The 26,088-nt window shown below is 40.9% G+C and overlaps 3 protein-coding genes across 6 annotated transcripts; all 3 read left to right on the forward strand.

Annotated features, from left to right (window-relative positions):
- Positions 1-742: 742 nt before the first annotated feature.
- On the forward strand, positions 743-6,037 carry mfsd6l (major facilitator superfamily domain containing 6-like). The gene is made up of 2 exons (XM_058652527.1): positions 743-876; positions 2,517-6,037. The coding sequence occupies exon 2, from the start codon at positions 2,556-2,558 to the stop codon at positions 4,353-4,355; it is 1,800 nt and encodes a 599-aa protein (XP_058508510.1). The 5' UTR covers positions 743-876; positions 2,517-2,555; the 3' UTR covers positions 4,356-6,037.
- Positions 6,038-6,867: 830 nt separating this feature from the next.
- zgc:171844 (uncharacterized protein LOC100151763 homolog) lies at positions 6,868-13,233 on the forward strand. The gene is made up of 6 exons (XM_058653973.1): positions 6,868-7,212; positions 9,008-9,128; positions 11,117-11,190; positions 12,281-12,395; positions 12,561-12,631; positions 12,792-13,233. Exons 1-6 carry the CDS (start codon positions 7,131-7,133, stop codon positions 12,908-12,910), a joined length of 582 nt encoding a protein of 193 aa, XP_058509956.1. The 5' UTR covers positions 6,868-7,130; the 3' UTR covers positions 12,911-13,233.
- A 3,248-nt stretch (positions 13,234-16,481) lies between these two features.
- tom1 (target of myb1 membrane trafficking protein) lies at positions 16,482-25,813 on the forward strand. 4 transcript variants are annotated; one of them, XM_058654595.1, is made up of 15 exons: positions 16,482-16,769; positions 18,228-18,312; positions 18,429-18,507; positions 18,599-18,748; positions 18,846-18,980; positions 19,090-19,224; positions 20,761-20,877; positions 21,074-21,247; positions 21,338-21,437; positions 21,540-21,603; positions 22,073-22,142; positions 23,279-23,344; positions 23,848-23,910; positions 24,508-24,547; positions 25,062-25,813. In XM_058654595.1, the coding sequence occupies exons 1-15, from the start codon at positions 16,718-16,720 to the stop codon at positions 25,154-25,156; spliced, it is 1,425 nt and encodes a 474-aa protein (XP_058510578.1). In that variant the 5' UTR covers positions 16,482-16,717; the 3' UTR covers positions 25,157-25,813. The 4 variants fall into 4 exon arrangements, with proteins under 4 accessions (XP_058510578.1, XP_058510577.1, XP_058510579.1 ...); XM_058654594.1 differs by having other exon boundaries at positions 16,484-16,769; positions 21,071-21,247; XM_058654596.1 differs by lacking the exon at positions 23,279-23,344 and having other exon boundaries at positions 16,484-16,769; positions 21,071-21,247.
- The last annotated feature ends 275 nt before the right edge of the window (positions 25,814-26,088 follow it).

Raw genomic sequence — 26,088 nt, forward strand, 5'->3', positions numbered from 1 at the left:
CATACATGAACTGTATGGAGGACTAAAAGGGACAAAATCCAACAAATAAATACACCATTAAATCATTCATTAAATGTGTCATTAAATAATGAAATGTGTCATTCAATACATTTAATTAATTAAAGACACATTTCATTATTTAATGACACATTTCATTATTTAATGACACATTTAATGAATGATTTAATGGTGTATTTATTTATTTGACATACACATTTTGGCAGGTATTAAAAAACTGTTTTGGGAAAAAAGTCATCTGCGATGTAATTTTTTTATCGATGAATATGTGGACATGCTCTTTGTTGTTGTTGTTTTTTATAATACTATACTTAAGTCTTAAAGTATATGACATTTACTGTATTTAAGAAATGTTCTGATATAAGATGAGTGAGGAGTTAGCATTGAGCCATGGTGGCTGATTTTATTTGAGTAACAAAGATAGTTAGAGGAAATGTAGTGGAGTAAAAGTACACAATTTATTTCAGAAATGTAAAAGTAAAGTATGTGCATTTTGTACTTCAGTACAGTAACAAAGTATGTGTAGTTTGTTAGACTACAACAACAATGTTTTTTTGGTCGCATGCTATTGAAAACACGCTTTTTAAATACTCCTCGGATTGAACTCTCATGTCATGCCATGGCCCTGGTGCACCAAGCCATCCGCGTCGCTAGGAGGCGCTGCAGTCACGAAAACCGCTTCAGGTGTAAACCTGTGTAAAGCACCTACAGTCAAATGCGTTGACGTCCTCACTGCGACAGTTGTTCCTACGCTTTCAAACGTCAAAAAGTTCACATTTTGGACGCAGCGCATAATTTAAAGATGAGAAATGGACCGTGAAAGCGTCTAAGGATCTTTGTAGCGACAGAAGATAAAAGGTAAACGTCTAAAGTTGTTTTTATTATCATAGAAAGTTGAAAGACGTGGCGTGGACTTTTCTAGCCCTCGCATCCTGCAGTGACAGGTGGTTCATCCAGCCTGACAGGTGTTCCTGCTTTATCTGCTATAAAAACGACACTGGGCTTCTTATATTTACTTTAAAGTTAGCTTTTATGGTCTTCCTATGTTTGTGACATATGTGATAAGTTTATCTGATAGTTATTTTGTCCACTGAGGCCACAGGCTGTGTTTTAGGAGCACTTTCAGTGAAAAAAATAAATAAAAAAAACGCACACAGGATTAAAGAGCTGTGTAAACAGGATACACTGTGAGTCAAACACAACATCTGACACTATCACACCTGTTTCTATTGTATTTCACCACTAAGACATGTGTTTACCATATGTATGGATAGATTGATAGATGTTTATTATAAACAATCATGTTCAACATGTGCAATGACAACACATTTACATTTACATCTCCTCACATGTTATATATATATATATATATATAAACTTATTTGTACCCACCCCCATTTCTATTACACACAACTCAATTTACTTTATCCCATCACCAAATATTTACTTATTTATTAAGTATTTTTAATACAACACAAGAATATGTCTGGCTTTTTAAACACGACCAATTCCATTAGTGTCCTGGATTAAGCTGCTGTTCTTCATTGTATATTCTTTTTAAATGATTTATGTTTTTACTCTGCTTTAATTCATCTGTTAGGCTGTTGCATAATTTCACCTCTGAGATTGAAACACACATATTTTTATAAAGTTCAAACGGTTAAAAAAAAGTTAAAACAATGTCTTTATTTTGTTATTTCTTGCTTTGGATATTATTTGTGCTCTTTTAAACATTTTAGAGCTTGTATGAAGCCCTAAAGTAATGATGAAATAAATATAAATTCAGACTTTTAATTAAAGGTGTATTCATCTTATGACAGTATGAAGATATCATTGAAATATATTGATAGATAGATACTGTGGTACGTTTTCTCGTCACTTTGTCATATATTAAAGATTACAGTGCTGGACAGTAGGGCCAAAGATATTATCCTGGTAAAGAAAATTACAAATGAAATCAAACGATGTTGATAGTTATTGCAATGAACTGAGCACTGAGTTATTATGTTTTTGGACCATAGTTTAGCTTTTGGACTGGTTTGGCTTTCAGCAGCGTAAATTGTAAAAGTGTAAAATAAAAAATAAAAATAAATGATAAGATGTTGGTGACGATGTGGGAAACTGTGTGGCCACAACTTATAAACATTATACATTGAAACATAGCTCAGCCCTGAGTGATAATCAAATATTTTTAGTTTTAAACCTTTGGTCATTCAAAGCAGAATGTTTAAAAACCTTACTTTGTGCTTGTGAAAGTTGCATTGTCATTCTTTTACTGTTTTCATTTCATTTCATCGCCCAATTAATCAACACAAAAACAATGGGACCATTGAAATAATCAGTCTAAGTAAAAACCTTGTCACTGCAAACTCTGACCTGTGAGGTATATACTATACTTTATTACTAGGGAGGACACAACAACAATAATAATAACTTATTAGAATGCATGTATTAACTTGTCCCTCTCTGTCTCTCTGTCTTTGTTGCTCCATGTGAAGCCTCTCAGCAGAGACTGTGGTCTGCCCAGCAGGACAATCATGAAGAGGAACAAACAGATCGACATCAAGCGTGCGCTCACGCTCGCCGGCATCTTTAATTTCCTGTGCTCCTGCGCCAGAGGATGTGTGCTCCCCTTCCTCACCCTGTACTTCAGACAGCTGGGCCTGACACCAGCGATGACAGGCATCATCATGGGCACCAAACACCTGATAAGTCTGGTCTGGAGCCCCACGGTGAGCATACTGTCCAAGCACTACAACAAGAGGCGAGTGGTAATCAATGGCTCTCTTTTGTGTTCAGCTGCGGTCGCTCTGATTCTGCTGCTCGTACCGTCCTCGGGTGTTCACACGCAGAGCAGCGTGTGCGACCTGTCTAATGTGAGCAGCAGTCCAGCACAGACTCTCAGTGATAACCTGCACAAGAGCACCATTGGACCTGAAGCGTCACTGACTAAAACTCTCACAAAGGGTCTTGTTTCCCAGCCTGGAGAAACAGTTCCTGCACAGACGACAACCAAGGCCAAGTCTTCTCCTGTAGCGATGAGCAAAACTCCAAATATTCAGCACGGTGATGAATCCCACACTCAGCCGTCACAAGAGACTGTTTCTGTCGTGGTCAATAACAGCGTTCAAGAGCCAAATATCACCACCTCTGTTGTGCATCACTCTCCCAGCTCCACTGTAGCTGCAGTACGGAAGAAGAGGTCTAAAAAACGGCAGGAAGAAAAGACACCAGCGCAGGAGAGACATTTTGAGTTTTTAGGCTACCTGAAGGTCATGGACCCTCAGCACCAGCTCTTCTTCTTGATACTCATCATCGTCTCGGTGTGGGAGGCTCTGTTGGCCCCTCTGGAGTGGACGGCAGATGACGGATTGTATGAATATCTTGATTTCGCGGACGCGTCGGACCGCTACCGCAGCACCGGGCTGTGGGGTTTACTGGGAGCGGCGTGTGGGGCCGGAGGAGCAGGGTTGCTGGTCAGCCAGTTGAGCTGTCTCATAGCTGGGCAAACTCCCCGAAGCACAGTGCATTTCTACTGCTATTCTGGTTTTGCCGCTCTGGCCCTGCCTGCAGCAAACTACCTCCCCCTCCACCTAAACAAAAAGAGAGACAGGGCCAGCGGGCTCCTGAAAGCCCTGCAGCTGGTGCGTGGCTCCCCGCGGGCTCTGCTCTGCACAGTCACCACCCTGTTGGTCGGGGCAGCAGTTGCTGCTGTGGATAACTTCCTCCTGTGGCAGATGCAGGATCATGGCAGCACTGAGCTGCACATGGGTTTGTCTGTAGCTCTGGCTCTGCTCTCACAGGCCGCCTTCCCTCTGCTGTCAGGCCGAGTGTCCAAGCTCCTCAGCCCAGGAAAGGTGCTGGCGGCGGCGGCTGCAGTTCTCAGCTTGCAGTGCCTCTATTTCTCCTTCCTCTGGGGAGCCTGGGCTGCACCGCTTGCCCAGATGTGGACTTGTTTCAGCAGTGGCGCCCTCTGGTGGGCTGTGAATGCCCAGTGTGAGGACGTGGCCACACTAGAGGCCGAGCGGAGCGTGAGGAGGGTCTACAGCGGTCTGGCTCTGCACCTGGGGGGCAGCCTCGGGAGCTTTGCTGGAGGGTATGTGGTGCAGACGCTTGGACTGGCGTGGCTCTTCAGAGGAGTGGCCGTGGGTCTGGCGGCGTGGTGTGTGTGTCTGCTTCTGCTCCAGTGGAAGGCCCCTCACCAGCGCAGGATTAACTACTCTCGACTTTTGGCCGCTAACGGCAGTGAAGCCAGTGACTCTGAGTCAGACTGGCTTGATAAAGCATTTGACGACGACAAGAGCAATAAAAAATATGGGAGGAGGATAAACCACTGATGATATTATTATCATTATTATTATTATTATTATTATTATTATTATTTCAGGGCTGTGTGGACACAGAAATCCAATCGCCAAGTCTGATTTCCAAATCATATCGTATGCATGGACATGAGACATGAATCTGAACATCCAATACAAATTCACATTTGTAAAAGCATCCAATCAAACAAACAGAAGGTCGTGGGATTACGTTTGGGTGGAAAAAGGACTCGACACCGCCCGGCGGTTTTCAGCAGCTTAGACATCTTTGACAATAAAACCCAGTGGATGTAAAAACAAGACGTGTGCACACAAGGTGAGGCCGAATCAGACATGGCATCCAGTTTCACCACACCCAACAACTGCCGGTCTGTGCTCAGTCTTTACATTTGTGACTTTTCTTGAATCTTTCTTATCCATATATATTAATTTTGACATAGATTTTGACACTGGATGCCCTTCCTGAAGCAACCCTTATCTTTTATTTGCACTTGGCACCTGCTAAACCGTCCACTCCTGCACCCCAGTTAGTTGATGTATTCGCCAATACGGGGTTAATAAGTGTGTTTCCCAGGGACACATCAGCATGTAGACTACAGGAGCCAGGGATTAAATCTTCTGTTTCAAATATGACACTGATCCACTGCTGTCCCTTGTGAAATGGTCAAATAATAAGGATTACTTTAAATGACTGTGTATTTAACAGCAGCTTTCTTGTCATGCTGGAACATTGCGAGGGCAGATATAATATTTATTTAACCCGTCAGTCGCTTCATGCCTCAGGGCATTCTTCCTGATGTGTAAGGAAAGATATTTTAAAGATATTTTCAGTCTCTAGATTTGTATGAAAGTACAAATGTAAATTCAGATGACCTGTTCTGCACTCCTGTGCATCATAGTAAGTGCAGGTAGCAGCTAAAGTAAATGTTTGCTGCAGATAAACAGTTTAACTGTAAACACGTTTGGGGAACAGTAGCGGCGGCTCTGTGCGTCGGTTACTCTGTGTGTGTGTGTGTGTGTGAAGATACACCCGTGTGAGGACTCTCATACCTGAGGCTCGATGAATACATTTAGGTCAATATGTAACGTTCTATATGTAATAAGAAATTCTTTATGTTGTTGTCGTCTTCTGTGACACTCACCACTCACCTGTTTCTGTTTCTGTTCCCTTATTTCCAAATAAAAAGCTCAAAAAAGATCAATAATCCGTCATTGTCACACTCCGTCTCTCTCTAGGTGCCAATTCCAAAGACGTGGACGATCATGGTCTGCCACACCTCCTGTCCTAAGCCATCTCAATTAGTTGTAATCAGTTAATTAGACGAGCCATCCACTTTTCCTTCTCATGTCCCAAAAGTCTCATATACTTTGTTTCAATCTTGTCGATTAGCTTCCTGTCCGTACACAGCTCTGCCTCCTCATTATTCACTCTTTCTCTCCAGTGAATCCTCCACGTTCACATTCTTCACAACTCTGAAAATGCCTCATCAACACAGGATAAACACAGCAGCTGCTCTTCATACTAGTAAACTTCATATTTCGTCTCATTTCCACATCTAGAGTCTAGTGAATGTGTGATCTTTTACCTTCAGGTTACACCGTGGAGCTTCTTACTTCTTTGAAATAACCACACATTTTGTCTTCTTGTAGTTTATTGATGATCCCTGCGCTTCCTCTCACTCTCTGTAAACCACTAACATCCAGGAGACTGTGAAGGTTCGAGAAGATCCAGAGACATCTCACCACACTGCCTTACTCCTCTTTCCATATCTGTGAACTCGCTGCACTTTCAATTGTAAGACAAACGTATTAATTATACAATATAAGAAGTTAATATGACTGGAGACTGAAGAGAAAGATTCTTTCACAATGTGACGTTTTCATTGTTGTAGCTGTAAGATTGATGTTCAGATGTGTGCTTTACTCTGATCTAAGTAAATGTTTTAATGGCAACAATATTCCTTATTTTAAACATTGTCAGGGTCACAGAGTGTGTTGTTAGTCAGTCTTAGTGTATTGTTATATTATCCTGATTTATAAACAATATCTGATCAGATTTCTATGATGTGATCCGTTTGTCTTCCATTGATATCATTTAAACTCACTTGAATGAATCCTTTCAACAATGATTTGCATAATCAGTATGTTGAAGCACTGTAACCAAGATGATATTTTTATTGCTAAATTAAACTCAAATATATTATTGTTATCCAAATTTCAAATTTACTGTTTTACAAAAAAAACTCAATTATTTCTTGATTAAGATTTGAAATTATAGTTATTTACTTGCATTCCTGAACAAATACATTAGTTTTAGTGGTTGAATGTAATGATTTGGACATGAAGATGAATTCAGTTTATTTGCCAAATAAATAACAATAACATTTTAGTTTTAAACAAGTTTTTCAAAGATATTCAAAATATTAGTTTTCTCGTTTTTAATGGTCAAATAAACGTGTTCAACAGTGTACAGTACATGTGTTTGTTGACGCTGCAGTGACTGACGTGTCGCTCTGTGTAAAGGCCTGTGTCTGTCACTAGGTGGCGCCTCTGAGCTCAGCAGAGCTCCATCAGCTGGTGCACGCTGACAGATCCACTGAAGCTGCTCTGTGTTCAGCATCTCTCCTCACTCCTCTCCTCTCCTCTCCTCTGACTCTCTCACTGTGAACGCGACTATGTTGCTTGGACTCAATGGACACGCTTTGATTTTTATCCTCACGCAGCATCAACATTTGTTGTTTTAATTGTGTGTTTTTTTGATAAAGGAACCACTTTGGATATAACAAAAATATGGAGGAGGAGAGAAGACCCTCTCAACAGTACGGTGCTCTGGAAAACACGCGAGTGGAAGAAGGAACGATGGAGAAATCAAGTGAGTTTTTACAACAATGAAGTCAGTGCACAGTGATCAGAAGTGGACATGAATCATGTTACACTGTGTGTGTTTATTAAAGGATCACAGGAAAGAGATTTGTAACAGAAACATCAAGTTTATTAAAGATGAGAACTGCAGGTCAGCAGGGCCGTACCTAGGATTAATGCTCCGGGGTTAAAGCCCCCTTCTGACCATCTCTCTTTATTCACATACTTGAATTTAAGGGTGTGTGTTGTTTGGGGAGGTGTGAAACTCTGGTCCACCTAAAAACGTAGGTCTCAAGTTCGCTTTGAGTGAACCATATGCAGAAAGCGGACTACAACATGGCATTGTGGGTAAACACTGGCACATTGGCACTGGTCATATTAGAAAAAGCCATATTGGTTGACTTCTAGTGCTCACCAGGAGCTTTAAATTAAACTAAAGCAACACCGTCCCTTTTATTATTTATTTCAAATACCGTTTAAACCCTTTAAACACTAAATGAATTGGAAAAAAAATAATCATCACAATATTAAACTATAAAAGTGAAGTGAAATTAGTCCAAAGACAAGCAACCAAAGGAAAAGGAAAAGAAATGCATGAAAAATATTTGCTTTTTTCCCAAAGATGTGGGTAATTTCTCTCATTTGTACCTCAGTGCACTTTAATTACATGGAAAATTAACTGAATTTACACTAAACACAGTGTGAAATTAGAAGTTGTGAACAATTTTTCATAAATGCTGGAATTCTGTCTTGGAGGAAAAGAATGAAAAAGGAAGCAGGTTTGTGTGCAAAGGTGTGTGTGCGTACATGTGATAATCCACAAAGAAACAGGTTGGTTTGCAGAGGTTGTGTGTGTGTTTGTGCAGCTCTGTAAAACCCGGTTGTTCAGTATATATGTGAGTGTTAAGGTCAGATAATTAAAAGCCGGTCAGAGCGTTGCTGAGTGACTCCTCGCTCCACAGGGACGAGCAATCAGAGCTCTGACCACAGTTAAGCAGCGCGCTGAATATGAACCGGGATGATGGTTATATTAATGCTCAGAGATGAATGTTTTACTTAAAATAGTCATGTTATGACACAGACACATCGTTCATATGACCTGAGACAGTCTTTCCATCTCTGAAAGCCTCTGCTGAGCTGATATTAACATGTGATTTATTGCCTTTATTACTTTAAAACTGTTTTTTTTTGTCCTGAAATGACCTGGAAAGCAGAATAGGTGCTATAGGAGCGCCTGCTCTCTCTCTGACCTCTGAACTCTGAACTGCCCTGTGATCTGACAGGTCAAAGCATCCTGCCACTCTATGGATTTAGTCGTGGAGGCTGTAAACTTGCAGGGGTGTCAAACTCATTTTAGTTCAGCGTCCACACACAGCGATATTTGATCTCATGTGAGCCGGACCAGTGAATAACAACAACTCCAGATATTTCCCTTTGGTTTAAAAAAAGTTTAACATTTAAACATTTAGTCACGTGTATTTGGAGCTGAAAAATATAGAATTTCACATGTGAAAGTTTCACAAATTCATCGCGCGGACCGGATAGGACCCTGTGCTGGGCCGGTTCTGGTCCACGGGCGGTATGTTTGACACCCTTTGCCGTAAACAGAGCCCAGAGACGGTGTTAAAGTGCAGTTCTCTCTCAAATTATACTGATAATGAATTAATAATAATGTGACTAAAAATAAGTAGTATTAACACATTCATTTAACAGTAACAGAATAGATGCTCCTATGCTAAGCTAAATAAGTTTGCATCATCTGCAGTGAAACTGACGGTCAGAACCTTTGTTGTTGTGTCTTTCAGCGGACGACGTCGTCTCTATGGCCGACTCCACCATGACAGGGGATGACATCGAAGGAGAGCTGTTCCGAATCGAGCGCATACGAGACGTCCTCGTGCGAAGAGAGTCAGAGCTCAGATACATGTGAGATTCTATTCTACCAACCACACACAGATCTGTCTGTGGCTCAAAATAGCCAGTGTTTTTCATGACCACCACTCAAACACTACACGTTTGCCATTCACATGCACATGTAGTGTTTTTATATCGCGCTCTATCATTCATGTTTCCCTCACTGCCAGGGGCAATTTGAGGTTCTGCTTCTTGACTTGGAGGACCAACCAAGTGGATAATAGAAGCGACTGTAACGTCATGTGACGTCACACTGACACCACCCTCACTCAGAGAGAAGCTCTGCTGCTGTACAGGGAACTCAACGCACCAACATTCTGTTTAAATTCTCTCAGGAATGAGAAACTGTCAGCCTACAAGACTGCGTGAGAGAAGCAGACAAACACAACAGCAGTGCTATTTCATTTATCTCCACACACACACACACACACATATGCTTCTCTCTCATCCTTGCTTTTAATTATTTTACACTTTTTTCTGTGGGGACCGTCCTCATTATTTTGACACACAAGGATGGAGGTGGGAGCGCAGGGACCGAGAACAGTGATCAGCACTGGATGATGTTTTCATGCGATGACTCAGAGAAGCAGATGATAATTACTCCTTGGGTTGGGTTGTGTTATTTTCTGTGAAAGCCTCCAGGTTCAGCGCCGTGATCAGTGTGGATCATGGCGACACGTGTCAGACATCATGACGATTCGTCCTCATGTGTTCACCCACACAACCAGAGGGGGCAAACAAAGCGATGTGCAATTCCTCTCATGATAACGTGCTGATGTCGTCCTTGTCCCTGCAGTCTGCATGTGTTAAATGATGTATATAATGCGTGTTTTTAGGTCTTTTAGATATTTATCTTTATTCTACTATTATTATTCTCCTAGATGCTTCCCTGCTCCAACACACCTGACTCAAATCAGCTCATCAGCAAGCTCTGCAGAAGCCTGATAACCAGCCATTCATTAGAAGCAGGTGTGTTGGAGCAGGGAAACATCTGAAACATGCAGGGCAGTGAGTCCCGAGGACCAAGGTTGAGAAACTCTGGTCCAGTGCGCTGTGATCTGTGGCCTTGACAGGAAGAGAAGAGAAGAGAACTGAGTATCATCCGCTTACTAAAATCCTGGCATATGTTGTCCTGTCTGTTTTAGAATAAAACAATAATAATGACTTGGTGTCGACATATGAGTCATCCTAAAAAACACACTGAACTGAGAAACCGTCTGAGATTGTGTTTCTCATCAGAACCTTTTCCTGTAACAGCAGCACACACGCACACACACACACGCACACACACACACTCATGTTTTGAAATCGGTATCAGAGCTAGACGGAGAGATGAGATGTGATTGTGTCGGGTCAGGAGAGACAGCTGTGTTATTATTAATAAAATAATGTGACGTGAAACTGATGTGTTGATATCCATGATATAAAACCTAGTATTTGATTTTAAAGCAGTTAAGGGAGGCAGTGTTGTAACGTAACAAAGTATAACTACTTTGTTACGTTAAGTACAAAAGTCATGTATCTATATCTTTACTTTGTTATTTATATTTCTAGCAACTTTAACTTTTACTGCACTACATTTCCTCTAACTATCTGTGTTACTTGTTACTACCAAATAAATCGGAAGAAGAAGAGTTGGTATTATGGTTTGTATTTATATAGAACCAGGAATTGATCCCACTCACCCTACCACTGAGCTACTTTCCTCACTTTTTAAAATACTTTTACTTCTAAAACTGTACATTTTATATCAGAAAATGACGTTTGATTCTTAAGTACAGTAAATGTCATAAACTTTTAGACTTTTACTTAAGAAATATTATAAAAAGTAACATCAACTTCTACGTAAGTCATTTTCTGGTAACATACTTGTACTTTTACTTTAAGGTACTTTATACAAGACTGTGATTGGGCAAAACCTGACAATAAGATGGATGTATTCTTTAATGATGTTACCGTGGGGATCTCATTGAATTGCACTTGCTGTGTTATTCCCTCAGGATGGACGACATCCAGCTCTGCAAAGAAATCACAAGGCTGAAGGAGGAGCTGCAAAAACTGGTCACCATTCCAGGTAAATAAAAAACAACAGTTGCCACATTTAACCTGAAGCCTCTTATTCTCCTCCTCTGACCTGAGAGCAAAACTGAAGGATTTAAACCCAGTGAGGAAGAAATGACCTGACCACATGTCGGTGACAGGATGTTTCTTCATCCTGAAAATATTCACTCTCATCTTCACGTTCTTCTGCTCATTAGCTCACGTGTGGAACAACGTTGCTGTAGCAACTAAACGGATAAGTAGCTTCAGTACAACAGTGAATTGAGAGAGTGGTGACCCTATAAACTGCTGTACACTGTGAAACAGTGAGCCTTACAACCATCAGTGTTCCCAGTGTCACATCCACAGCTCACAGAAGATGAATTTGACTGCGTTTAGTGATTGTTACCTCTTTATGACCTTTTCTGGCATGAACACTGATCTTGTCAGGACCAGTTGTCCTCATGGAGACCAAAACCTGGTCCTAATGAGGCAGAAGCTCAATTCTGAGGAACTGCTTGGAGCTAAGATTTGATTTGTGGTTTCATCTGTGTGGGTGTGTGTGTGTGTGTGTGTGTGTGTGTGTGTGTAGATTGTAGATGTCTTAAAAAGGTTGTGTGGACCAACTGTCAGACAAACCTTCTGAAATTCCTTTGTGAGGACATTTTGACCTTGTGAGGACATTTTTGGCTGGTCCACACAACTTTGACAGGCTTTTTGAGGATTTAGACCTGGTTTTAGGTCAGGGTTAGTGTTAAGGTTAGGCACTTATGTTGTGATGGTTAAGGTTAAGGATAAGGGGCTAGGGAACGCCTTATGTCTATGAGAGTCCACATAAAGTATGCAAAACCAGTGTATATGTCTGGATCCACAACTTTAAAGGGCTTTTTCAGGATTAAGTCCTGGTTTTAGGGTAAGTGTTAAGGTGAGGAACAGTTGTGAAGAGTAACAGGCTAGGGAACGCCTTATGTCAATGTTGCGTCCTCACTAATATAGAAAAGTAGGTTCATGTGCGTAAAGAGTCTTAGATGAATCTTCTGCTATATTTACTATTTTGTGTTATGCCTAAATATAGTCTTTAGTAATTGTAATTCAAACACATTAATATTGTGACTGTTTAACAGACAAGGACAAGTCCACGGAGGACAGGGTGAAAGAGGACGAGCTGCTGCGGCAAATCAACAAGCTGGTGGAGACCAGAGACTTCCTCGTGGATGATGTGGAGTTTGAGCGGCTGAGGTGAGCCTAAGAAATCCAGTTACTCAAATTAGGAAAAGAGCGCTAACCACTGCAAAAACCACGTGGCCTGAACATAATCCAATCTATTGATTCTTTAATGAAGTAGCAAAATCCTAAATCCTGTTGCTAGAGACATAAAAACAGTGGACATGTGCTTCTCGACAGGGAGAGAGAGGAGGACAGAGAGATGGCAGCTTTTTTACAGTCCAAATTTCCCAAGGCCTTGGCTGCAAAAGGTGAGTAAAGGTTAAGTAAATCGTGGTTGACAACAGAAGAGTAACGGGAGTGTGGATCTGTGAACCTTCCTTACAGAGGGATCTAGATGAGCTGTTTGGTGGATTGTATTGAGTGTGTGTGTGAACATGCTCTCGTGGATAACTGTCCTTTTCCTATCAGGTGCTTTGGAAGATCAAACGGTGGCGTCCAAATCCAAGCACGCGCCGCCGCCGTTTCTCTCTCAGACTGGACTCACGCTGCTGAAAGACTGCTGCGGCTTCACCTGCTCCGTCATGTAACTGGTGTGAAAGCAGAGGACAGGAGACACGTGTGGACACGTGTGGACACGTGAGCCTCCATGTGAGAAGGAGTAGCTGCATACTCCCCATGAATGCCAACATGCATATAATAAATGGATAAGTGTGTTTTGGTTCTGTGAAATACTGTGATTATATGTGTTGTAGTATAATATGTGCGACTGTTTTCTTACCATTTAAGTTTATTAGTTTATTAAACTGTCCTTTGAATAAGCTGATGTGATAAAAATGTGATTTATCTTGCTGTGTATGTGTGGACATGTGCTTATAGTAATTGCCTGTGTTACTGAAATAAAGACGTTTTATTGCCTCATTTCCATGTTGTTTCACTTGTTGTTTCCGCAGAGTCTGTTTGTTTTTGTGTTAAATTCACAGTGTTACTAAATAAATAGTTTAATGTTTCAGCTGCAACATATGAGCTCCAGGTTTATGGTTTATATGGGAAACACAATGAAGTTTTGATCATTATTTATTTCCATATTGTATTGAGCAAAAGTCTTTATGGTTTTTATGTCTGTAATCATTGACATTTGGACTGAAATGATGTGATTGATTGGTGTACAACATGTGTAAGTAATGCTCAAGCATGTCAGCTGAAGACTCTTATTCTGACACCCTTTTCTGTTAAACGTACCCTCATACTACTAGTAGTCTTATGCTCTGTTTCCTGTTTTATTTTGAAATAATTACCATTGCCTTTCGTTTCAGTGTCTGCTTCCTGTTGAGTTTCCCTCCTCTGTGATCACCTGCACGGCCCCTGATGTGTTTCACCTGTTAATCATTATCCCTGCATGTTTCCTGGGTCTGTATTTAAGATCAGTGACTATAGTAGCCCTTTGTCTTTTTCTATCTTTTGTTGCCTTGTGCTTTTTGGAAACCTGATTTTAGTTAAACTGTTTAAACTGAGACTGTTGTTGAGTTCACATCCAGTGTTTGTTCAGCCTGAAACCCTCAATATCAAGTCATAAAGAGAACTGGCCCATGACCTACTCCTCCACCTGTAGCTGGATTATAGACCGAATAGAATACTAAATACTAACCTATGGTTATATCAATCACACTTTTAAATGTATTTAATTTAAAATGACATATGCATACATATATATATATATATATATATATATATATATATATATATATATATATACACACACAAAACAGTGTTAGTGTTTCATTACAGTTGTTCATATGTTACTCAAAAGCGGGAGTTAATTTCCCGCTTTGTTGACCCTTTTTTGTTTTTCCATTCCAACTGTTGCCACTTAAACCGCTGCTGTTAGTCCTCGGCTCTTTCTATAGCTGAGGCGTCACACGTGTCACATGTTAGTCATCTACGCTGAATGTATGAAAGCAATATTGTGCTCAATATAAATACGATGTCCAATGAGAGGTTCCCTTACGTCATCACGTGTGCCACTGCCATGGCAACAGGATGAGATGAGATAGTGTATGTATGTGAGAGAGAGTGATGGTCGAGGGTGATATTGCTCACTGTGGTGAGGAGGAAACCAGATGGTGTGAGTTCCACACAACTTAGCTCAGGTGCACACACACACACACACACAGGAATTAAACACAAGATCACTAATGTAAAAAAATAGGAGTGGGTAACAACTGTCTTTTAAATGGCTCTTGGTTCCTTATTTTGGTTTTCTTAGAAATGATGCTCATGTTAAGCCCACAAAGGAATAGAAATTCCTTACATGCAGATTTAAACGTATACGTCGTGTTAATGGCTTGTTCTCTCTGCAGTAATGTGTGGTCGGTTCTGTGCTTCTATTCATATGGCGGTTGATAAGGGCCGTCACAGCTGGCTGCAGATAAACAGCCCTGCACGCAGGCAAACCGCGCTCTCCTCTGTCTTTCATTTACAGCCTAAAGAAGACTAATCAGGAAAGCTACACATTGTGAATATGGACAAGTAACCGCCAGCCCACACTCTAATTGGCTGCTAGTGAGAAAGCAGCTTGTTCTTGTACAGTATGCAACATTGGCAGAAGTGATATCAGGCACCAATTAAACTGTGTTTTCTCTTGTTTTTTTCCCCCCCTCTCTATCACTCACTGTTTCTTCTCAGCATAAATTCATGTGCCGCTCCGTCCTCAAAAGCAGTTTACATTTTGTTCCCACAGGAAATTGTCTGTGACATTTACCCGAAAGGAAAGTAAATGAAAGATCACAGTGTGGGTAGATGTCAGCAGCTGGGAGCCGTGAGGGGGAAACAGGGCAGAATGATGAGAGGCTTGTGTGAAGTGAAGGGAGGAAGAGAAGGAGACAGCAAAGAAGGGATGAAGTGGAGGAGAGCAATCTCTGAGATGGCTATGAATCAAATAGTCTTAGCGTGGCGTCGGTTGATGGGTGCAGTATAAGGAAGTTGCTCGAGTGTGAGAGGTTGAGGGGGAAAGAAATCCCTTTTCTTAAAACATGAAGGTACAACCTTCACACATGGCTGAGAATGTGCATAAAAAAGTAAAAGTGTGAGGTAAAGAGTTATGGAGTAAGAACAGATGATGATCCTGTGTCTCTTTTATGTATTTGTTTGTAATTGTGCCACACACACACACACACACACACACTGCTCTTTATTGAAACAGTTATTACTGTTATTATTTGAAACAATCATCCAAATGAGTCACATATAAGTAATATTAGCAGTTCTTCATTGTGGCCACTAGAGGGGAGTGAACATTCATTTTCCTGCAGTGGTTCTCAAACTTTATACATATACATATATATATGTATACATATACATACATATATATATATATATATACACATATATAATGTGTTTCATCTTTGACATGTGAAAACTTTGTCAGCATGTTGTTTACCTTAAGCAAAGCAGCATGAATTCACCCTGGGCAACATGGTCTCTAATTAACCGCCTGCTGTTTCAACTGTTTTTCTATGCTGGATTATTACCTGACCTGGATTTTTCATCAGTGGGAATAAACACCAGTTATTTGTGTAACATGGGACACATCGGTATGGTGAGGAAAAAATGAAAAACTCAGATAGAGTTGATGTTGTGCTTTAAAATTGGAATATTCCCCTATTAACCCTAGTGGAGCAAATATATCCACTAGCATTATAGATCTCAGCAGTGGTGTACATAGGGGGGGAGGGTGCACATTACAGGAATCCTCTAGAGTGGTAAAAACATGAGGACGTGTCCTCCTGGCTGCCATATGTGTCCTCTAAAGCAATATATACATTAAAATTTTTTTATTGTTTTAAAAGAGTGTCTTTCTGGTGGAGAGACGTAATGCAGTGTCCTATAAGAAACACCCAAAGAGTGTCCTTAGAGGACATGATATTCAGTGCTGTATAGAAAATGTCCATCTCAGTGATAGGACTGTAAACAATGACCTTGTATAGGTATACACAGGTGTTTGAAATGATATAATAGGGGCACCTGCCCCACCAGTGTGCAGTAGGTGCCTTTTCAATGTCCACCCCTGCTCTTCCAAATGTCTGTGGACGCCACTGGATTTCAGGATGCAGACATGAACAAACACAGCCAGTAGGGGGCGCAGTGATCCGGTGCTTGGTTTGACTGCACACACGTCCACATGATGACTGCGGGCAGCTTTCACTTTAAAGAATGACGCAGTTTCACTCGGGTGCCACTTTGTACTGAGAGCAGCAGCAGCAGCAGCAGGAGGAGCAGCAGCAGCAAGCAGCAGCAGGAGACAGCGGGGTTTGTTGTCGCACGGCTCGGCTCGGTTCGGCTCTGTTTGGCCCGGGGACTGAGATTGGTGCATAGCTGGGCCTTCACCGTCTATCACCATGGATTTTTTATGGGGGAATCCGTTCAACACGCCGGTGGGACAGCGCATTGGTGAGCGACAATGTAGCGACTAAAAGGCTCAGTCGTCTGTGGCTGTGTAGACGTTACACCCACACACACATACACACACGTGTGCATTCAATGATACCAGTCTGTTATATAACATGTTTATAAACCGTGTGTTATTATACGTTTTTAAATGCAACACGTTTCAAATCGTGAATTCAAGTCAATTGTATTACGGCTGACAGAAGGGCAGCGGCTTATTGTTTGACTGACGCGTCCTCGGTACAATGACGTGACAGGGGCGGGACTTGGAGTCGCAGGCGCTGCTGTTATTGGTTCATCACGTGTCTGTTTAACCTGCTAATAAATGGGCGGGGACAAAAGTGGCCCACATCCAGCTGACCCACATCTCATATACAGTATATCTGGCTGCTGCAGCCTAATGATGGGTCTTCAATGACTGATAGACATTTAGCCAGTTAAATAGGCCTATTTAGTCATAACAGTACCGTCATTCATTGTATTAACGGTCCTTTTTATCATTAAAATCTATTTATGTATCTTAATATTTAACATGGGCAACACGGTGGGGCACGGGCTAGCATTGTCACCTCACAGCAAGAAGTTCACCAGTTGGAATCCTGGTTCTTTCTGTACATGCAGATTATGTAAAGTGGACCATGGCTGTGAATGTGAGAGTGAGTGGATGTTTGTCTCTGTGAGTTGGCTTTGCGATGGAATGACGACGTGTCCAGGGTGTGACCCCGTCTTTCGCCGTAGGTCAGCTGGGATTAGATCCAGCTCCCCCTGCTAAGAAAGCCATTAATTCATTCATTCATTCATTCATTCATTTATTGTCTACTGCTCTGTCCTCCACACGAGGGCCACAGGGGGAGCTGGAGCCAAGCCCAGTTGGTTGCCAGTCCACCATAGGGTAAACACACAGAAATAAACAACCACCCACTCCCACTGTCAAACAAGACGTGTCAAATTAACTTCTGCATGTTTTTGGACTTGTGGGAGAAAAGCGGAGAACCCGGTGAGAACAGCCGTGAGTTCCGCCATGTGGCCCGTAAGAAAGCTAATAGCCAATAATGACCAAAATCAGTTCTTGTTTGTATCAAAACTATACTATAAAACCGTCATAGAATTAGGTTGGGTTGGGGAACTTGCTCTGGGATACCCCAGCCCTTTGACGTGGTGGGGACTCGAACTGGCAACCCTCCATTTACAAGCCAAGTTCCCTTTGAGGTCAGTTACTAACCTCTGTTCCTGTGTGGACAGAGGAAAAGTTACTTGTATCATGGAAAATGAACCTAGGATTGAACCCTGTGGAATACCTCAAATTTAATTTGAATTAATTACCATTATTGATTGTATCTTACTTGTTTTTCATTCTTCAGGAAATACAGTGTACTGTAGTATCAAGTAAAAGTATTTTGTTTATTATGTGTAAGCAGAAGAAACATTGTTCATGTTTCTCCTTCTTTTCATTTGTGGTAGAGTCTGCGAGCAGCTCCAGCCTTCCGTCAGAGGACTGGGCCATGAACATGGAAATCTGTGACATTATCAACAGTTCAGAGGAAGGGTGTGTATGCACCTGTGTGTTTGTGTGTGTGTGCGTTTTTATCTGTCTGAATCTGGAACAGGCTCATCCTCTAAGAGGTCACACCTCTCTGACCAGTGAAACTGCTTTGATTACAGACCCAAAGATGCCGTCAGAGCCATAAAGAAGAGGATAGTGAGCAATACGAACTTCAAGGAGGTCATGCTGGTCCTTAGTGTGAGTTTTGTTTTGTTTACAGACACCCTCATGCTCTGGTATAATCAGACGTCAGAATATGGTTTGATCCGTTGTTTTCTTCTGGTGTCAGGTTCTGGAGACCTGTGTGAAGAACTGTGGCTACAGGTTTCACATTCTGGTGACGTCCCGGGATTTTGTAGAAGGGGTCCTGCTGCGGGCGATCATCCCCAGGAACAACCCTCCGCTAATCCTGCATGACCGCGTGCTCGGTATCATACAGGTAAGCGAGACGTGGGCTATTGTTGTGCAGAACAAACCTACTCACAAACGACTTTGTTCAGCTGTGTGTGGTAATTTGTGGTTTTCTGGTTTTAAAGGCGTGGGCCGACGCATTCCGTAGCTCGCCCGACCTCACGGGCGTGGTGTCGGTGTATGAAGACCTGCGAAGGAAAGGGCTCGAGTTCCCCATGACGGAACTGGACGGTTATTTATCTGTGCAAGCCCCCAAACAGGTGCAAACACAACTGGGTGAACTTGTCTTTCTTACTGCTCATAGCCACTGTGGGTGCTCACCTATTGCTTGTTTCTCTTGTGGCTCATTCCTTTGCTTCTGCCTCCCAGACGTTGCCTAAGAACGGGCCTGCTGTCACTACTCTGCCTTCTGCGCTCCTTTCTTCCAAACTTCCACTTATCTCACCCCAGACGTCAGAACTCAGAAAGATCCTAGAGGGAACAAATGCCTTCACTCCCTGCCAGGTGATGGTGCCCTGCTGCCTTTTATTGGGATATTTTAAATTGGGATGTCCTGATCACAATCTCTGTCAGATTACAACTATCAGATTGGAGCTGTTCTGGCATTGTTTAGCTGATTGGAGATTGGCAATTGCCCCGATCACCTCTTTCTGATCTTTTTACTCCAGCTGCAGAGCTTTTCACATGTCCAATTTTAATACCATGCCTCATTCCAATCTGCTTGGGTGCACTCTGTTCTCTCTGTCTGGTGCACACACACACACACAAACACACACAAGCAGGTGAATGTCGCTGTAACGCGTGTTTACAACGACAACACTACTTTACTGTTTGATAAACACTACTGGTTTAGCTACAATCCTGCCCTCCATTCCCTCCCTTTATCTTTTCCAGCAGTGTCTGCAGCCTCAAAGCACAAGTCCGTTCATTTCTCCCTAAATTTCAGTCAGGAATATTGTTGTTTATTTGTTGTTGTTTTTTTAATAGATGGACTGTGCAGCTCTGTTATCGAGGCAAACACGATAACAAGTATCGGATTTGGACTCAGTATCGACAGATACTCAATATTAAAAAGATCAGAAGAAAGAAGGTGATCCTTAGCACTCTGATTTTACATTATTTAGATTTATTCACGAGTGGATGAGTGAATCATTTTTGTAGCCTGATGATGATTTTGCCGTTTCTATGTTTGATACATATGTAAATATTAGGGCTGTCAATCGATTGGAAAAGTAACTAATTAATGCAATGAATCCGTAAAAAATAAACCTGAAGCTTATAACTGATATTTATTTCTATAAAATCATGCAAAGAATGTTAGAATCAACACAAAAAGTCTATTTAATTTCATTTCTTTAAACTTTAATCACAGTTTCTCTCCTGGGAAGTACACAAAAAATGGCATCTTTATGTTTTAAACATGTTAGTAAATCTTTACACAGAGAAATACAACACACACACACACACAGAAAACACTGGTGGACACTGAAAGAGAGCGCACAAACGCACACAAGTCGTATATATATATATATATATATATATATATATATGTATATATACAGTGTATATATATATATATATATATATATATATATATATATATATATATATACATATATATGTGTATATGTATATGTATATACTGTATATTGTTGGGTGGATTGTTGTTAAAGATGATGTTGACGGTGCAATTACTTATTTAGCTCAGCTGTGAACACTTGAAGAAGCCACAGGTGAAATCCTTTGTTCACTCACACACTCATGAATAAATCTAAGTTGAGTCATATCAGAGTTTCATTGTTATTTAGTAAAAAGATCGGATCAGGGGCCTAAAAATCGGGACATCCCTAATTTCAGTGTCTCATTTTCACTGTATTTCTAGCCACTGCAATGCTGTTTCACATGAACTCGGGTCTAAATCCCCTTTTGTTGTCCACAATTGATTCTGGCCTGTTACACAAACACTTAAGAAGTCAATATTTACCTTGGAGTTATTACTGTACGGCTGCGTTTGTTCAGTGAAAACCATTGACGTTCCAGGTTCAGATGCTGAAGACGGAGCTGGGAGTGGTGCGCAGTAACCTGACCATGATGTCGGACATGATGAGTCAGCTGGATCCAGTCACGGTGAAACAGGCAGACATGGAGCTGCTGGAGGTAAAACAGAAAGAAAGCAAAGCAAAACAACACAGGGTTCTGCGATGTTCTGCGATGTTCTGCGATGTTCTGCGTACATTCATGCTGACAAACCGTGTGTCGCCCTTACCTGATCTAGCACTATATACATCTCTGCGTTGCATCTGTCCCTTCAACCCCCACCCACACATTATTTGTGTGATTGTGTCATTAGCAGTTATACACAGTGTGTAAGGAAATGCAGGACAGGATCATAAAGGTCGTCCCCAGACTCAGCGAGGAGAAGCTGATCGAAGAGTTACTGGAGACCAACGATGAGATGAACAGCACCTTCACTCGCTACCACAGGTTTGAGAGGCACTTAACAAATGGCCAAGATGAGACAGAGAAGGTAATAGTTGTTGTCGGAATTCACAGTTTTAATGGCATCATTCACTGCTGTGTTGTAAGCGTCTCTGTGTGCTTGCTCTTTGTTTCTTAGAGCCACACGTACGTCAACCTGGCAGACCTCGAGTTAACCACCGAGTCAGGAGTGGCATCGGCAACGAGCGACAGTTTGTCCAGTCAGTTAGCGAAACTCAGTGAGTACACACAATGTACATACTGCACATACTGTACATAATGCACATACTGCACATACTGCACATGTAGAGTGTGTAATGATTCTAATTATTCTCTTGCAGGTACGAGTGAATCGGACGAGACTCTATCACAGAGAATAATCGCCTCAACTCAACAGTCACCAAGGTGCAGAGAAACCATAGACAAACTATACTGTTATGACAATATGACAACTAATCTGAAATAAAAATAACATTTTGGATGGGATAAATGCCATGTCATGTGAGCGAGAGTGCATGAAGACAAACAAGAGCAGAGTCAAAACAAGTATATATATTTTCAGTTTACAGTAGAGCTGGAACAATTACTCGATTTAATAATCGATAGCTAAATGAATCGTCCACTATTTTGATAATCGATTAATCGGTCTGAAGCTTTTTTCTGATTGTTTCAGCTTCTTAAATGTGAATATTGTCTTTGTTTCTTTGCTCCATATAACAAAGACAAACAAAAACTTCGACTGACATCTTGAATGAAACCAAACCAGAACATAATCCGAGTTTGCAGCCTGCAAATAAGCAATTGAATTGAGACTATATTGCACCATTGTTTTAAAGTTTGTTTTTTTAAACGATGCACAAATCTGTTGTTTCAGTGAGAAAAGTGACACAGCGGTGGACGGCCAAGCTCAAGCTCCGGACAACAGACTACACACCATTGGAGCGGTGAGCAGTCAGTCACGCCGTTGTGTTCAGTCTGTTTCTCATGATGTCATTTCTCACGCCTGCGGTGCGACACACTCGGGACACGCAGGCGTGAGAGAACATGAGCATTTCCAAAAAAGTGTCAAACTGAAGCGCACGGTTATGTCATTGTTGTCCAGGGAGTGGTGGCAGAACACACAACGTCACGCTTTAGTGACAAATACACACTTTAAAATAACACACAACACACTTGTTAACTCATTATACAAAAATATTTCCTTCTTCACTTTGATGTTCCAAAAGAGGTTTGTCCAAATTTGTGAAACTGTATGAACAAAAGTATTTGAGCAAACTTATGAATTCAGGTGTTTTAATCAGACTTAGGACTCGGACCCTGATCTCCAATGAAGGACAATCTTAACACTTTGGATAACAACAGTTTGAGAAAGGCACCTTTTCTATTCCAACATGACTATAAAGGACTATAAAGATGTGGTTTGATGAGTTTGCTGTGGAAGAGCTTGACTGACCCGCACACAGAGCCCTGTGGAACCCCATCCAGCACCTTTTGGGATGAAATGGAACAGAGATTGAGAGCCAGTGCCTGACCTCATAAATGCTCTAATTCACATATATGTGAATATGTCATTACAGTCCCGGCTGAAACTGTGACACTTTAGTCCATATAGTGTATGTGCTAAATCGTAGGAGATTATGTGGGATTAATTGCTGTTACCTGTTCTGGCACGCTAGAGTTCTGTGAAGCCTCCATTATCGTTTCCCACTCGTAGATGTGGTAAATCAAATCCAACCTACATCATCTCAAGATACTTTAAAAGGCAGCCAAAATTAAACAGTTTGTTACCTTTATATATAAATACAGGTTTCTATGGATTCTAAATGTTTTGGCTAATGTAAGTACACTATTTAAAAATGCATATGTGACAATAGTCATATGTTTTAATTGAACTATCTATTCTTCCTCTCACATCATTCACCAACGTCAAAACCAGCAGAAAACAAACTTAGACGTCCACGGTTACGCAGAGAAAGTCTCGCTGCTGTCAGAGAGTCTCAAATATCAAAGTTTCACGGTTTATTAAACGTGTCTGTTACTGTGTTTCCTCCTTAAATAAACCCTCGCTCTGTGAATGAAGGACGACAGCCCGACCTCCACCCGCAGCTCCTCGCCAAAGTTAGATTGGATGGTTAAGAGGGGAATGGTGGGTGTGCGTGTGTGTGTGTGTGTGTGTGTGTGTGTGTGTGTGTGTGTGTCTCCTGGTCTTTGCAGACGTTCACCTCTCCCATCTCCCTCTGTCAGTGTGTTTGGTCGGACGGTTGTAATTTACTTTCGCTGTGGTTTGGACTGCTTTTGTTTGGATCTGTTTTTGTTTGGGGGCTTTGGTGGCTCACTAATTGAGATTAATCTACATTGGTTTGCATGTTTTTGTATGTGGTGAAGACGAAAAAGGCCTTTTTGATTTCATTCTGTGCCTACGCCCAGCACAGAGCATGACAGGGTTTGGTTTGGACGCTCCTGATGTGCTGCATTATTGTCATACCTGTCGTCCTCCTCATTCAGTGCTCACTGCTCTGCTTCCCAACATGTGGTTGCCATTATTTTTGGTTTGGTTGCTTTGTTGCATCTTCATTATTTTTAAATGCATCAGTAGTTAACATATATATTACTGCACTGACCGTCCTGATGCACTGCTTCCTCTTTCAGATTCCTATCAGCCAGTCCAATGTAATGGATGACATTGAGAAATGGCTAGAGTTGGATGATGAGGTAAATATTTCAGTTTTTCACACACTGAAAAAACCACCAAATAGTCTTAAATTGATTTAAATGTCCTTGTATTAAGACGAATAATCTGCCAATGGGGTGAAGCTTGTAAATCTCTTTCTTGTTTTACTTAAAAGAAGCTAGAAGTGGATATTTTCTCTTATTTCTTATGTAGGAATCATTCAAACTGAATCATTTTGGTTTGTGGACAAAACAAGACATTTGAGAATGTCGCCATTACGAGGTTTGGACGACACAGGTCGACATTTTATGGACCAAACGACTCATCAATAAACTGATTAATCAGTTAGTTGCAGCCCTACATGATCAACTGTGAGAGCGCTGTATTGTAACATATTGATCAGCATATCTCGCAGTCAGAAAATCATTCAACATAAAACCAGTGGAGTTGACACAAAGCCCACAATATGTTGTTTATGTTACATTTTTCATATATAAAATGAGCCAGTAAGTGAAATACATGACGTCTGTTTAAATAACTGAAATGGTAACAATCAGGTCACTCCATATTTGGTGAATAGTGAGAGTTTTAATAAATAACTGAACTATAAACTGTCATAACTGTTGTTTGTGATGCAGTATGATGACTTTGAGGACTCTGATGGTGTGACCAGTGAAGGTGAGCTTTTTTACTTCCCTTTATAAAGAGATATAAATTCTTTTTTGTGTATCAGTCACTTCGTCTATCTGCTTTTAGTATCTTTCAAATTTGACCAGCAGATGGAGCTAGAGGCGTTAGTACTGGGCATCTACTGCCACATACACAACACTATACTTTCACACCTATTCAACACAGAAATGTGTTTTTATTGTAATATATATATATACACATATATAGAGAGAGAGAAGAGAGAGTGTACTTAATGAGTAAGAGAATAAAACTTGATAAATCTTTTAATTAAAAAGACATTAGTTGTTTATTAGTAATACTACGATACGATTCCACAAACATAATGCACAGAATCATAAGTCTTAAAGTGATTTTCCCCCTTTAATTGACACTAAAGAAAACTTGTAAAAAGTCCTACTGGTGTTTGAATCTTTGCACGTCAGAATTCCATTCAGTGATTTTCATTTTTCCAACGATTACGTTGTTATCTCACTTCATCCTCCTCGCTCGTCTTCCTCCGCAGAGTTCGACAAGTTCTTGGCAGAAAGAGCAAAAGCAGCGGAGCGTCTGCCGTCGCTGAGGGCGTCTTTAGACGACGCCCACCACTCCACGTCCTAAACTGCACTCACAGTAAAAAAAAACAAACAAACAACCTGCTGTCACACTAACCAAACCCACGGCAGGGCTCCTGCACCATCACACAAATGGTGTTTTCTTTTTTTCTTCTTTCGCTGAACGGTTGAATGGCACATTTGATGATAAGGGGAATTGCAACCAGTATTTAAGAACTTCATATGTGTGTATATTGCTATTTACTGTGGCTCAAATATGTTTCTTAACTGATGTGAAGAAGTGGGAGGTTTTTACTTGACGTTGTTGTGAGGGTTTGTCCCATGTGTAGAATGCAAACGTTTGCACTTTTTATAACGTTAAATTCCTGCTGTCAAACGAGAGGATACTGCTCCACGAACATTTTGTAACATAGACGATGTATTATATTGCTGTCATACTGTATATACAGTATATATATATATATATATATATATATATATAATATAGTTGAAAAAGATGATGATTACAGGAAACGTCCCTGTCAAAGCAAACGTGCGTATTAGGAGCTGAGATTTAAATAACTTCATCTTTACATCATTGGTGATTTTTCTTTTTAAACATTCCTTAACTTTCCCTTGAAAATGTGTTTTACAGGAAGTATAACAGGAAACTGTGACAGACTAAGACTACTGTCATGTATTAAACTAAATCTGTTCCCTGGAAGATTGTCTGTTCTTATTCTAACATCAAAGGCATCTGGATCTGAATTTTTACAACCTTTATTTATTAATATTGAGGGAGTCATGCACAGTTTAACAAAATAAACACTGTTGTGAGAGAATCGGAAGCTAAAGCTGATGATAACTTCAAACAAAATAGGCTGTTTGTGATCTGCTTTAAAGTGAGAATGTGATAAAAGAGTTGGAGATGAGCACAATTAAACCATAAGTTATTAATCTTGCAGACATAAGTCAGCACAGATGAACATCTGACATCTC

Source organism: Solea solea, chromosome 16, assembly GCF_958295425.1.
Source record: "Solea solea chromosome 16, fSolSol10.1, whole genome shotgun sequence".
Classification (NCBI taxonomy): Eukaryota; Metazoa; Chordata; class Actinopteri; order Pleuronectiformes; family Soleidae; genus Solea; species Solea solea.

Bases quoted from the DNA above. Each gene is read 5' to 3' on its own strand.
- zgc:171844 (XM_058653973.1), top strand. From the start codon at position 7,131: ATGGAGGAGGAGAGAAGACCCTCTCAACAGTACGGTGCTCTGGAAAAC. The intron at 9,129-11,116 runs GTGAGATTCTAT...TTATTCCCTCAG, and splicing joins GAGTCAGAGCTCAGATACAT to GATGGACGACATCCAGCTCT. The intron at 12,632-12,791 runs GTGAGTAAAGGT...TTTTCCTATCAG, and splicing joins CAAGGCCTTGGCTGCAAAAG to GTGCTTTGGAAGATCAAACG.
- mfsd6l (XM_058652527.1), top strand. From the start codon at position 2,556: ATGAAGAGGAACAAACAGATCGACATCAAGCGTGCGCTCACGCTCGCC.
- tom1 (XM_058654594.1), top strand. From the start codon at position 16,718: ATGGATTTTTTATGGGGGAATCCGTTCAACACGCCGGTGGGACAGCGC. The intron at 19,225-20,760 runs GTGATGGTGCCC...TTGACGTTCCAG, and splicing joins ATGCCTTCACTCCCTGCCAG to GTTCAGATGCTGAAGACGGA. The intron at 21,604-22,072 runs GTGCAGAGAAAC...CTGTTGTTTCAG, and splicing joins TCAACTCAACAGTCACCAAG to TGAGAAAAGTGACACAGCGG.